The sequence below is a fragment of the Falco cherrug genome, chromosome Z (genome assembly GCF_023634085.1).
Source record: "Falco cherrug isolate bFalChe1 chromosome Z, bFalChe1.pri, whole genome shotgun sequence".
Lineage (NCBI taxonomy): Eukaryota > Metazoa > Chordata > Aves > Falconiformes > Falconidae > Falco > Falco cherrug.
In genome coordinates this window covers 29,728,687-29,742,503 of record NC_073720.1, presented here as the reverse complement: position 1 = coordinate 29,742,503, position 13,817 = coordinate 29,728,687, and the positions used below count along the sequence as shown (strand labels likewise).

The following is a 13,817-nucleotide window of genomic DNA, read 5'->3' as shown; positions in this document are numbered from 1 at the left end:
AATCTTATCTAGTTGAAGATGTGTCTGTTCATTGCAGAGTTGAACTAGATGATATTTGAAAGTCCCCTCCCACTCAAACCATACTATGATTCTATGGTTTTTCCACAAAACTATTCTCAATGGCCTGAATAACAGACAAGGCCATACAGAATTAAAAGACAATGTTCCTTGATTTTACTTAGAATCAGTGCTACACTAAACAAGATTTAACTGATACATCACCAATCTGCTTATGCTTTCAAACTAATGGCAGGAGTTTAGGGTCATCCATTCCCTGGGGTTTTGAACTTCTTCAGCTACTTTCCACCTAATGTCTGAAATAATAAAATTAACTAGCGTATATTGAGGCCTACAAACAATAAACCATGAAAAAAATAGACCTAGAACTAAAGAAGTGCAATTTCTATTTGACATGCATATTGCTAAAAATTGTGGTAAACTGAACTATCAGATATCCAAGATTCTACAACGAAGTGAACCTTACCATAAGTCTTGGTTTCTAATAGTATACTAAACACAACTGAAGATTTTGTCAGGATAAGAAGATTTACCATGAATTCTTAAAGAACTCACACTGTCCTCTCACTATGAGTGTGGGCGTGGGCAACCTCCCTGTCTTTTAACACATTGCCTATTTCCACAAAACTTGCAGAAACACAACTGTCTTACACGACTCTAATACCATGGTAAATCAGACTGTGAGTATCCAATAGGTTGAAAGGCTACTAAGAAACCTGGTTTTCTATCTTGAATTTGTACACTAATGAGGAGACAGTACAAGGTTAGCAGATGGGACTTTGCCCAATGTGTATCAGAATAGCCTTAACTGCTATCACCATTTTTTGTGAAAAAAATAATTGCATAATAAAAGAAGGAGACACAGAGGCAATGAAAGCTAAAACACTCCTTGATAATATCAAGAGTATTTGAAACACTAGAATGGGGCGGGGAGAGAGGGTGTGTCTAATCATTTCTTTAAAAAGCCTGCTTACATCAGAACTCCAGTATTCTCTGTTTACCTTGCAATAGTTGCCGACTTTGACCAAAAAGAGAGCAGGAATCTGTAGTCTTTAGCCTGCCACAGTTGCTACTAATACAATCATCTTCTCGAAGAGCAACACAACCTTGAAGTCTGATCTCAGCCAGCACAGGAAAGAAGAAAACTCAGAGCTACTTTCACCTGAAGCATTTGCAACCTATGCTCTTATATTTTGAGCACATTATGTTTGAATTGGGCCCATCTTCATCTTCAGACTATGCTCTGTTCATTACAAGGAACAAGTTCATAACAAGCAAAAGAGTGTCTCTGAATGCAAAGGTAAACTTGCACTCTCGGATGACCACGCTTGCATCTCATTGAAATCAGTGGAAAAGCTCTAACTGATGTCTCTGCATTAGTCTCTATAAAGTCAGTTCTATTTTACTTAACTGATGTTAAAAGATGTAAATGGAAAAACAGTACTTTCTAATGTTCAAGGTCCCAGACAGGGATTCAGCTGACAAATTACAGTCACAGCCCACCGAAAAGCCACAAAGCAGTTCAGGCAGAGTCATATTGCTGATCTGTACCTGTTTTCTCCTTCCAGCATTTCTCTTATCCTATGTAAGAAACAGCTAAATACATCAAACAGCAACCACCTCTTAATACATTTATACGTAGTGTGTCAAACCAGGACCCTAATTCCAGTTGGGATTCTTCAGGTGTTGGTGGAATACAATTAACTAGGCAACATACAAAGCCTTATCTGTTGAACTAATTAATACTAGTAGATATTAACAGTTAAATCTCCAATATACTGAGCTACTTACAGAATGCTTGTCCTCTTATGTTGCAAATCAAAGAACACAAAGAAGGCACGTAGCAATATGGTAAAAAGAGTTTCTATTTTCTGGCATAAAAAATTTTGGAAAGAACTTTGATCAGCCAGCCCTTGATCAAATATTATAAATGTTAAAGAAGGTTTCTTCAGGTTTGCTTGGGTTCTTCTCTCTTATCATTCCTTCACCACAGGACTAAAATAAATCATATTCTAATGCATTTACATTTAAAATAGCTACAAAAGATAGGCAAGAACTAGGTGGGGATTTTTAAGAGACGCGAACAAATCTGTCATAGCACAGTATTTCTTACATGGTACTTACCCCAGCCGCAAACCTGGACCATAGCTTTTTTCCCAATACATGACTGATAGACACTCCAGAAAGCAAGGGGATTCCATTATTCACCCTGCCCTGTGATATCAGTTCAGCCTTTCCAAAAAAAGCTCAAAGGAAATACTGGAAATCTGTTACACATAAGTAATGACTCTTTGTGGAACAAAGGGACCCCAAAATTATACAGCATGCAAAGTATGTATAAACCTTGGCTATGCTGGTCCATTGGACTCTGAGGTGGGCCCATTCCAGGGTGAGGAGGTCGCATACTCTTCATGGAGCCACAATGAACATCTTCAACCATTCCTTTTTCATGCAAGCCATCGATAGACTGTAAAAACAAAATAAGGATTTATACAGATATAGTATATAAATCCACTATGAAAATCCAAAGTATTTTAACTCAAACTTTAAAACAAATACATCAAAAGTACAAACTTTAAAATACAATGGGAACCTTTACCCCTGCAATCAGACATTTGGGGAAGCACAGAATACCATTAGACTGCTCATCCCCTCTGTTTCCTTTTTGCTGTTTTTTCTCCTCAAGAACTGTTTGGCGATGCCAGGGAGGCAAACTGTCCAAATACAACACATGAACCCTATTGGCCTCATATTACAAAGCAGTGTAACACACACCAACTTATGAAAATATAGCTTGTGGCTTGGCTAGAGTTATTTTTAACCCAAACCTTGCCCTTTCAGCCACTACTCTGTTGGAATGACCTAAACACTGTTTCTCTTCAAAAACAGAGATGACATTGCAGGAGGCAACCTCTTCTTTGCAAGCTAAAACAGGGACAGGCATTCAAGGAAGGGAAAACAGTTCTACTCAAATACTTGTGCTCCCTACAGTTCCCGTCAGCTCATTTGCTACTCAAAACCTACATTTCTTGTGGTACTTGAAACACAAAACAGGGCCAAATGCCTTCTTCAGAGATTTAAGAGAAGACAGCTTGGTGTCAGAAAAACATGCTGAGTACACACAGGGCACTGGAAAAGGCTCCATAATAGAAACTGAAGGACTCTGGAAGTGAAAATATGGGAAAAGTTACATCAGAAGGAAGACGGCTTAAGAAAAATAAGAAGTTTTATGTGAAAGCAAAAATTACATCAGGTCCCTAACTAGGGAAGAGATTATGCTCATTAACTCCTAACTTAGAGCACTGCAAGCCTACTGTGAATGGAGACCTCACAGTCTGTTTTATATAAATGCACATGTACTTATTGAGAATTCTTTTTAAAAAAAGTTAAGAAAGCTTACTCCAGTGGAAAACACAGACAGTTAACAAAAAGAGTGTGAAAGAAGCTACATGAAGTCACAGGAAAAAAAAAGGCGCTGTCACATTTCTTTTTCTCAAGCCATTTGTTGCACATGAATCAACTTAAGCAGAACTAAACAGGTCACCCTTTGTACAAAGGAACACCTAGTTCTAAATTTTAATTTGTAAACCCTTCATATAAATTTTCCACTTTCCATTGCAGTAATAATATTTGATTGAAAGTTTCTTTAAACACGGGTGGCTTTTTTTATTAGAATTTTTGAAGGATTTAATTTCATTTTTCTTTATCAGAAACTATGGGTTAAAAGAAGAGAAGTTACAGAAAAGAAGTAATTTTTTTTCATGTTTCATCAAATCATTTAGTTGTCACAACAGTATAAAAACATTTGTCAAAACAACCTATATCAGAAAAATACCTGTTAGTCCAGAAGTTATTTCTGACTACAAGAACTTGGGACATGCAGCAGAAATGTAGAGATAGATGACTGACACATTAAAAATAGTTCCACTGTGCTAACCAAGAAATCCCAGTGCCCTTTTCTGAGGCATGAACATTCCTCCTTCTTTCTTCACCCCTGCTTACAAAGACAACCAATGCAGAAGAAAACACTGAGTTCTGCCTGCAGAAGCCGACTACTACAGAAATCGAAACACTTGTAAAGCCAGATTCATTCCTCTTTTATCATGGTTTGTGTCGGAGACTAAATCTTTAGGACTACCACCAGGAGGAGAAGACTGTGCAGGAAATTGGATCTGTTTTCCACAACAGAGGACTGTACCTGTACACATCCGTGGTGTGACTGCAGGGATGGGTGTCACTGCACTGATGGGTGGCAACCGTGAAACCTCTGTGAATGCAGACAGCTCTGATGGGACTAAGGTGGGACACAGCATGCGTACCCTGGGCATCAGAAGTACCAGCATATAGAAGGTGGGGAAATGAGCTAGCATTAACAAAGAGCAGTCAGTAGGAAAACAAGTATGTGGCCTTTCAAAAAGAGAATAAAAAAAAATAATCAAACAGGAACAGAAAAGTAATGACACGACCATACAAGAATACATCAATTGAAGGAATGCTTCTATGGAAAGAATTGATCTAAAGAACAGGTTTTTGTAAGATAAGTGTTTAAAAGAACAAACCAAAACCTGCAGCAAACTGAAATGCTTCGAGTCTAATGGAAGGGAGCCTAAATATAGCAAGAAAGGGGTTTGCTTCTGTGTGTTTGCAGAAATTATGCTGTGAAAAGACTAAAAGTGAAATTCATTAGAAACAGATTAGGAAAGGTAGAACTCATTAATCAGGTTTTTTACTAGCAAAGCTACAAAAGGTGAAGATGGCATAAACTTCTTCCAAGACAAAATTAGTTTTAATGATCACAGTACTGCTAATTTATGCAAAGAGACTTGTATTTCCAAGAATGTTTTTAATCTAAAGGCACCTCTACTGTCTATGGAAAAACCCTATAAAGTAAGTGAGACAATTCAGCAGAGGACTACAAGAACTGAAAATCAGTTATTCTTCATAACTTCTTTGAATAATCATATAGTTACAGAGTTAGATGATAACTTAAAATCTATGTAACAGATTAAAAACTACAGAACGGATCACACACAATATAATTTCTGTAAATTTTTCAGTACTGTATAAACTACTAAAGATTATCTTCCACTACGACATTGTTGACATGAGAAATGTAACTTACACTATAAGCAAGGCACCACTACCATGTTGGGATACTTTTTTTTTATTGTTTTAATGTGACAGAAGGGAAACAGGAGGTTGAGACATACTCAACTTTGAGTACACTTTACTATTTTCATTGGTCCCCATAAGTCAGAACAACCACAGAACACACCAGATATATAAACAGTGCTTACAGAAAATGAGGACTGAACTTCAACTGTATGTAAGCCCACACCTACAAACTTGGCAGACTTACAGACTTCAATGCCTAAGACATAAGGAACATTTTGCCTACACTGCTTTTACTCTGAATTTAGTAACTAAGGTCTTCCCAGAGACAGCATTGCATCACAGTTTGACCTATTTCCAGGTAAACTGTCAGATTATGGTGTCTCCTTTTGTTTCCTTCCCCCTTCTTAAAAAAGCAAACAAACAAAACACCAGCCTTGAAATCAGAGACTAAAATCAAGTATCAAGCTAGATTTCTTCTATACCATGCCTCCTTTATACCAAGAAAAATTACATAAACCAAACAGGAATGTGTTCTCACATAGAAACACCAAATTGTTTAGGTTGGAAAAGACCTTTGAGATCATCAAGTTTAACAGTTAACACAGGACTGCCAAGGCCACCACTAAACCATGTCCCTCAGCACACATCTATGTATATTTTAAACACCTCCAGGGATGGTGATTTCACCGCTTACCTGAGCAGCCTGTTCTGGTGCTTGACCACACTTTCTGTGAAGACTTTTACCTTAATATCTAATCTAAACCTCCCCTGGCACAACCTAAGGCCATTTTCTTTCATCTGATCCCGTCTTACCTGGGAGAAGAGACCTACCCCCACTCTCACTATAACCTACTTTCACATAGTTGTACAGAGCATAATAAGGTCTCCCCTGAGCCTCCTCCTCTCCAGACTAAACAGCCCCAGTTCCCTCAGCTGCTCCTCACAAGCCTTGTGCTCCAGACCCTTCCCCAGCCCCGTTGCCCTTCCCTGGACACGCTGCAGCCCCTCTACGTCCCTCCTGCAGTGAGGGGCCCAAACCTGAACACAGGGTTCGAGGTGCAGCCTCACCAGTGCCGAGTGCAGGGGGACAGTCCCTTCCCTTGCCCTGCTGGCCACACTGCTCCTGACACAAGCCAGGGTGCTGCTGGCCTCCTTGGCCACCTGGGCACACTGCTGGCTCATGCCCAGCCGGCTGCCGACCAGCACCCCCAGGCCCTTTCCCACCAGGCCCTTTCCAGCCGCTCTGCCCCAGCCTGTAGCGCTGTGTGGGGCTGGTGTGACCCAGGTGCAGGACCCGGCACGGAGCCTTCTTGAACCTCATCCAGCTGGCCTCGGCCCATCAGTCCAGCCTGTCCAGATCCCTCTGCAGAGCCTCCCTGCCCTGCAGCAGATCAACCCTCTCCCCGCAACTTGATGTAGTCTGCAAATTTACTGAGAGTGCACTCGATCCCCTCATCCACATGATTGATAAATATATTAAACAGGACTGGCCCAGCACTGAGCCCTGCGGAACACCACTTGTGACCAGCCACCAGCTGGATGTGACTCCATTCACCACCAAACTTTGGGCTCGGCCATCCAGCTTTTAACGCAGTGTAGAGTGCACCTGTCCAAGCCATGAGCAGTTTCCCCAGGAGAATGCTGTGGGAGATGGTGTCAGAGACTTTACTAAGGTCTGAGTAGACAACATCTACAGTTTTTCCCTCATCCACTAGGCGGGTCATCTTGTTGTAGAAGGAGATGAGGTTTGTCAAAACAGGACCTGCCTTTCATAAACCCATGCTGGCTGGGCCTGATCCCTGGGTTGTCTTGCACATGCTGCAGGATGGCACCCAGGATGATCTGCTCCATAAACTTCCCTTGGTCAGCACCACAGTCAGGCTGACAAGCCTGTAGTTCCCCAGATCCTTCTTCCAGACCCTGTAGATGGGCATCACACTGGCTAACTTCCAGACTTCCGGGATCTCTTCTGTTAACCAGGACTATTGATAAATGATGGAGAGTGGCTTGGTGAGCTCCTCCAGCAGCTTCTTCAGTACCCTCGGGTGGGTCCCATCCATCCCCATAGACTTGTGTGTGCCCAAGTGGAGCAGCAGGTCAGTAACTGTTTCCTCCTGGACTGTGGGGACTTCATTCTGCTCTTTCTCTCTGTCTTCCAGCTCAGGGGGCTGAGTACTCTCAGGGTAACTGGTCTTGCTATTAAATGATGAGGAAAAGGCTGAGGTACTTAATGCTTTCTTTGCCTCAGTCCTCATCCTTTGTGGCAATGTTCCCTCCTGCATCCAATAAAGGATGCAGATTATCCTTGGTCCTCCTTTTGTTTCTGTCCTGGTTTCAGCTGGGATAGAGCTGATTTTCTTGGTGGCTAGTGCAGTGCTGTGTTTTGGACTTGGTGTGGGAATAGTGTGGTCAGGGACTTTTTGGTTTCTCAGGCCCTGCCAGCAAAAAGGCTGGAGGGGCACAAGAAGTTGGGAGGGGACACAGCTAGGTCAGCTGACTGAACTAGCCACAGAAGTATTCCACACTACAGGATGTCATGCTCATTATATAAATGGGGGGTTCAGCTGGGGCTGCGGATTGTTGCACAGGGACTGGCTGGGTGCAGGAGGGGGCCTGGAAATCAGGACCATGTTAGCTGAAAGGAATGTGCTCGAGCTTGTAGGCCACAAACCCTGGGAGAACAAGGAATGTGAATAGATAACAATCAACAGGGTGAGTCATGCTGAGAGAAGCTAAGGGAATGAGGAACGGATGGCACCAAGGAAAGGTAACACCTTGCTGTTAATTGATGGCAGTTAACCACCAATCAGGGATTGCCTAGCCTGCAATGCTTAGCTTCAAGAACCAATCTGTTTAAAAAGCGCAGCTTCTGAAAGTGTATATAAACTCGTGCTTCTGTACAATAAATTGACATCTTGCTTGCATCAAGCTGCGTCCCGTCTCTTCATTCGCAGCAGCTGGCATCAGTCAGCAGGTGGTGAGCAGTAACATTGTGTGTCAGTGGTTTTCTTATCTTCCTTCCCTTTGGATTTCATTCCCCTCCCCTTCTCACTCCTTTTCATTATAACTGTTATTATTATTGTTATTGTTGTTATTATTTTGTTTTTATCTCAATTGTTAAACCGTTCTTATCTTAACCTTCCAGTTTTACATTCCTTTCTAACTCTCCTTCCCAAACCCCAGCGGTGGGGGTGGGGGGGTGAGGAGGTGGGTGAGTGAGCAACTGCACGGCATGTAATTACCAGCTGGGGTAAAACCCCAACAATTTCTAATGATCTGTAAAAACACTTTTTGTTATCTTTTATGGCAGTGGCCAGCCTGAGGTCTAGCTGGGATTTTGCCTTTCTAACTTTCTCCCTGCATAACCTTGTGACATCCTTGTAGTCCTACCTAGTTGCCTGCCCCTTCTTCCAAAGGTGCTAAACTCTCCTTTTCCCCTGAGTTCCAGCCAAAGCTCTCTGTTCAGCCAGGCTGGGCTTCTCCCCTGCTGACTTGTCTTCCAGCACATGGGGACAGCCTGTTCCTGTGCCTTTAAGATCTCCTTACTGAAGAATGTCCAGCCTTCCCAGACTCCTTGGCCCTTCAGGACTGCTTCCCAAGGGACTCTGTCAACCAAGGTCCTAAACGTGCCAAAGTCAGTCCTCTGGAATTCCAAGGTAGCCATTCAGTTGACGCCCCTCCTTACTGCTCCAGGAATTGAAAACTCTATCACCTCATGATTACTATACCCAAGATGTCCTCCGAACACATCACCCATCAGTCCCCCCCTGTTTCTAAACAGCAGGTCCAGTGGGGCATCTCCCCTGGCTGTCTCACCCACAAGGCTGTGTCAAGTAGTTACCTTCACTCCAGAAACCCCCCAGACTGTTTCCTCTCTGCTGTGTTGTACTTCCAGCAGATGTAACTGCACAGCATAAGTCAATGCATCACTGATGAACAACCAGACAAACTGTGGTCATCCTTGCAGCAAGCACTTGGCCAACAACTCTGTTAATCTCTTATACATCACGAAACCATCATTTTACATGACATGTCTACTGATTTTTCAAGGTTGACACCACCACTTCTTTTTTTCATTAATGTAAACACAGACCACAAAAGTAATGCACAGAACATGACAGCTAGATAAAAAGGCATCACTTCCAGGGCCATGACAGAATTTCAAGAATCTCAGAATGTCTAACATGCACAGATCTGCTAGCCAACAATATTTGAAATGGGAAACCATTTGCCTTCCGTTATAATGGACCATCTGAGTGAACAAATAATATTCAGTAAAAAATACCATTTTTGTAGGAAAATAATTTTTTCTTTCACTTTTTCTCTTACTCACCAAAACCAGTAATATTGCCAGTGACATCATAATTCCTCCACAGCCAGTAGTCATTTTCAGTACACACCATTGCAAAGTCACAAAGTGATAATGCATCAGGTTATGATTAAATGGAAGAGAAAGTAAGAGCTCACAGTACTCTTCCCGTCCCTCAAGTAAGAACCATGCAAGTTACACAGATATACTGTTGTCATAACTAAGCGTTAAACAGTTAAAATCACATGGCCCAGCTGGTAAGAGCACACAGAAGGCTGTACCAGTTCAGATAAAAGCATCCAGCCCTGTGTTCTGCCTTCAGAGGAGCTCATCTGTGGATGCTGAGGGAAAAGTAAGATTAGGGCAACCATGTAACTGCTTTGCTTTAAGCTTTCCCAGCTGCCAAGTATTTTCACCTCATGAGACTCTCTGAGGCTCTTAGTTTGTCTGTTTAGCATTCCTCCCCAGACAGAATTTCAAGTGTTTCTCCTTAAATGTAGCTGTCTTGCATCCATCACATATTTGAGTAAAATCTGGAACTGTATTTTCCTGACGATTTGATTAACAGTCTAAAGATTACTTAAGAAAGTAGCAAGATAGCTAATTCATTGTTTCTGTCAAAACTGCATTATGTAAATCAACAGTAAATTTTCCTGTGGAAGGGTTTTCTGGTTAATAAGTAAATATGTAGTCTTTAACTTTCATATTAACTGTTGTTAAGAAACCATACTTTAGGAGTTACATTTTATCAATATCAATTTGCATCAATCAGTGTTTTCTTTATTGTTGGACACTGGATTTTCTGAGGGTTTTTTATGCATGACATCATTCTTTGTAAGCTAGTCAAACATCTAACATAGAATTGTTTCACTACTTAAGGTTGTGAATTTTAAAAGTAAAAACCACATCCCATTGCATACAGGGGATGTGTATCTCACGAGCAGTTGTGCAACTGAGACACTTTTTATGTAATGTCTCAATGTGACTGCATTTCATTAGGGGAAAAAAAAAGTGTTATGTTACATTATGACTTGAAAGTCAAACTTCTTTACATAATGCTAAGAAGAAAGAAAGTGTTTACTTGGTCAAACTGCAGGTGGATGACCAGTTTTTCGATTACATGGAACAACACTCAAGGAGGATTTGCAAAACAGTTTAGATGCACCCTTTCACAGCATTTCTTAAAACACACCCTTCCCTCAGCTGTCACGATACATGATTTCTGGCGTTGCACAGGAAAACAGACCAGAAAACTGATCTAGACTGAAAAATTAACAAAGGATATTATTTTATTTTATTTTTTTATCTGGATCACTTCAACAGACCCATTTTCCAGCTTAGTGACCCACACACAAAGGAACGCTGGAACTTGGGAAGTGCCAACCTAGAGGACAGCAAGGCTGTTGCTACTAAAATAAAGACTTGTGAAATTACAGCCTTTGTTCCATTATCAGAATCAAGGTATGGAACGGGAAAGCAATTTTACTGTAACTATAATGACTACAGTCATCTCTGAATTGGCTTTCCAGATTCTTCACATTCGCGGTGCATTCTTTAAAACATTTCACTGCCATCTGAATGAGATAATTTCTACTCTGGCTCACAGAACTTCTTAGATACTTCCAAAGTCTCTCAAATAACTTTGTGGGATGACATTTGTTGGTTTGTTTCTAATGATAAGATAGCATTAAATGTCTGAAGAACACCCAAGGTGAAACAGGATATATAGTTGAAAACATAATGTATGGAGCATTCAACTGTTTTATTGCAAAATTCATGGTGCCACCCTCTTCTTCTGCAGGTACAGAATCTCTTAAAAATTGAAAGAAAACAGAGAACTGAAGGATGTAAAAAACCTGGATGTAAAAAATGATGTTTGGGGCATTCATCAGAGTACTGGAATCTTGGGCTGTAACTGACACCATAAATCAGGAAATGCCAGTGTCTAATCTGGCTAACAGCTAAATTACATGCTCCAAGATTCAAATGCAAAAGTGTTAGTTACTGAATAATGTGGCCAGCAGAACTACAGAAGTGATTGTCCCCCTGTACGAGGCACTGGTGAGGCCACACTATGAATGCGTTCACTTTTGGGCCCCTCACTACAAGAAAGACATTGAGGTACTGGAACATGTCCAGAGAAGGGCAGTGATGCTGGTGGAGGGTCTAGAGAACAAGTCCTGTGAGGAACAGCTGAGGGAACTGGGGCTGTTTGGAGAAAAGGAGGCTCAGGGGAGACCTTGTCAATCTCTATAACTACCTGAAAGGAGACTGTAGAGAGGTGGGTGTTGGTCTATTTCCCCAGGTAACATGAGATAAGATGAGAGGAAATGTCCTCAGGCTGTGTCAGGGGAGGTTTAGATTGGATATGAGGAAAAAGTGCTTCACCAAAAGGGTTGTCCAGAACCGGAACAGGCTGCCCAGAGAAGTGGTTGAGTCACCATCCCTGGAGGTATTTAAGACATGTAGATGTGTTGCTTAGGGACATGGTTTAGGGGCTGGACTTGGAAGTCCTAGACTTGATGATCTTTAAAGTTTTTTCAAACCTAAATGATTCTATGTACTGACGTCTCAGAAATTCCAGCAGTTCAGTAGAAATGGGCAGCTGGGTCATAGCCTCCTTCACTTCAGCTGTTTTTGTGCTGCTAGAAGTTTTAGTGATAAAGTTCTTCATGCGAAAGACGGTAGTGTCATGTCCCTATTGACTGGACACTGTTTTAATGAATGAAACTGATCCATATGTGAAAATGGCAATATGAAGAAGTGGTCAATTCATGAGGAAAATTAAAATATGTTTATATTACTTTAAAACTAAATTTTTTTTTAATGTGCATATAACAATTCCAAGTGCAATCAACCATAGTTACCAAAATGTTTTCAGTATCTTAGCTCTGTAAGTTCTGACTGTGTATTCCTGAGAGTAGAACATCAGTGAAATTGGAATCATCCTAAGCTCTAAATCTCTGGTACACAACCAAATAAAAATGACAATACATAGAGAGACTGTTCTCACAGAGGAAATTCCGTGCAAGCAAGTTTTGTTCTCAAAGCAAAATACATTAACGATAGTCTAAGCATGCGTGTAATTTTAAGGTATGAGTACAACCACTGAAGTCCAATTATTCACATGTTCTACACTACATAGTTTTCAATTCCTTAGTAAAATGGAGCCTTTATAAAATAACTTAGAAACCACATTTTTCATCAACATGGAAGAGTCAACAAATTTGTAAGCACAAGCCCTTTAAGAGTTAAAAATACTAATTAAAAAGAAGAAGACAAATTTCATGCAAAACTTAAAACCATCCGAGAAAAACACAAGATATGTTCAAACAGGGGGGGAAGGGGGGGGGGGGGGGGGGGCGGAGAACAAAAAAGGTGGTTAGAAGGGTCTACCATAAGGTTTTAACACTATAATTCAATTATTTTTTCCCCTAGTAATGCCTGTCTTTCTGAAAAATACAGTTTACAAATGATGATTTCTACAGTAGTCTACTAAGAACAGGAAACTGTTTACTGAAGATGATCCATATATCTGATTAATAAGGACAGAAGTAGGAATGTAGCTGCAGTTTTGCAGGTGATACATGACGTGTAATTGCAGTTATGCAGGCCTAAATGTAGTGTAAGTAGTTCTTTTAATCAGTGGAGGGTACTACTAAGAAGAAAAGGTTCACTTGCAATAAACTATTACCTTATGCATTTGGTGCATGCCTTCCTGTGGATAATCAGTAGGCCCCATTGTTGGCATTGGATGCGGGACACTGGGCGGACCAGGACTTGGCCCCATCATGCTGTGAACTGAGCCAGGAGATGGCCCTGGTCCTGGGCTAGGTCCTAGAATCGGTCCAGGTGAAGGTCCTGGTCCAGGGGAAGGACCAGGATGAGGCATGGCGCCAGGCTCTGTAGGCGTGGACATCTATTTTCTGTCTCCTTTTCAATTAGCAGAATAGCTCTAATAACAAAAACAGAACAAAACAAAAACAAAACCAGAATTTCTATGTGACATTAGGGGCATTGAAAAAAAATGTAATAAAATCTACTGGCAATCATTACACACACATGCACATACACATGCAAGCTGTCATCAGCAACAGATGTTTAAATGATCCTTAATGTTGCACAGCAGTTTGACCATCCTTCTAAAAGCCCACTAGGATAATGATTCTGATAGTTCAGTCAGTTTCTAGATATTTATATGTTACTCACAGAACAAAGCAACTGATGCTATGAGAAACATCTACCAGAGACGACGATAGTTCAACTGACTTGCCATCACCAGACATATCACATGGGGTCAAGCACAGTACTGCTAAAGGCAGAGAAGATAGCTGAGCACCTCTGTAACATGTGGTTCAAAACCCTCTCCCTAAAC

General features: G+C 41.2%; 1 protein-coding gene across 5 annotated transcripts in view; it reads right to left on the bottom strand.

Moving 5' to 3' along the window:
• SMARCA2 (SWI/SNF related, matrix associated, actin dependent regulator of chromatin, subfamily a, member 2) overlaps positions 1-13,817 on the bottom strand; it is a 120,048-nt gene that overhangs the window by 96,545 nt on the left and 9,686 nt on the right. For 4 of the 5 annotated variants that reach the window (XM_055698385.1, XM_055698387.1, XM_055698388.1 and 1 more), the window contains exons 2-3: positions 13,137-13,397; positions 2,362-2,485 (exon numbers count right to left, since the gene is read on the bottom strand). In XM_055698385.1, the coding sequence (XP_055554360.1) occupies positions 2,362-2,485; positions 13,137-13,361 (349 nt within the window). In that variant the 5' untranslated portion in view covers positions 13,362-13,397. The remainder of the gene's footprint in view (positions 1-2,361; positions 2,486-13,136; positions 13,398-13,817) is intronic. The other variant, XM_055698389.1, reaches the window with a different exon arrangement.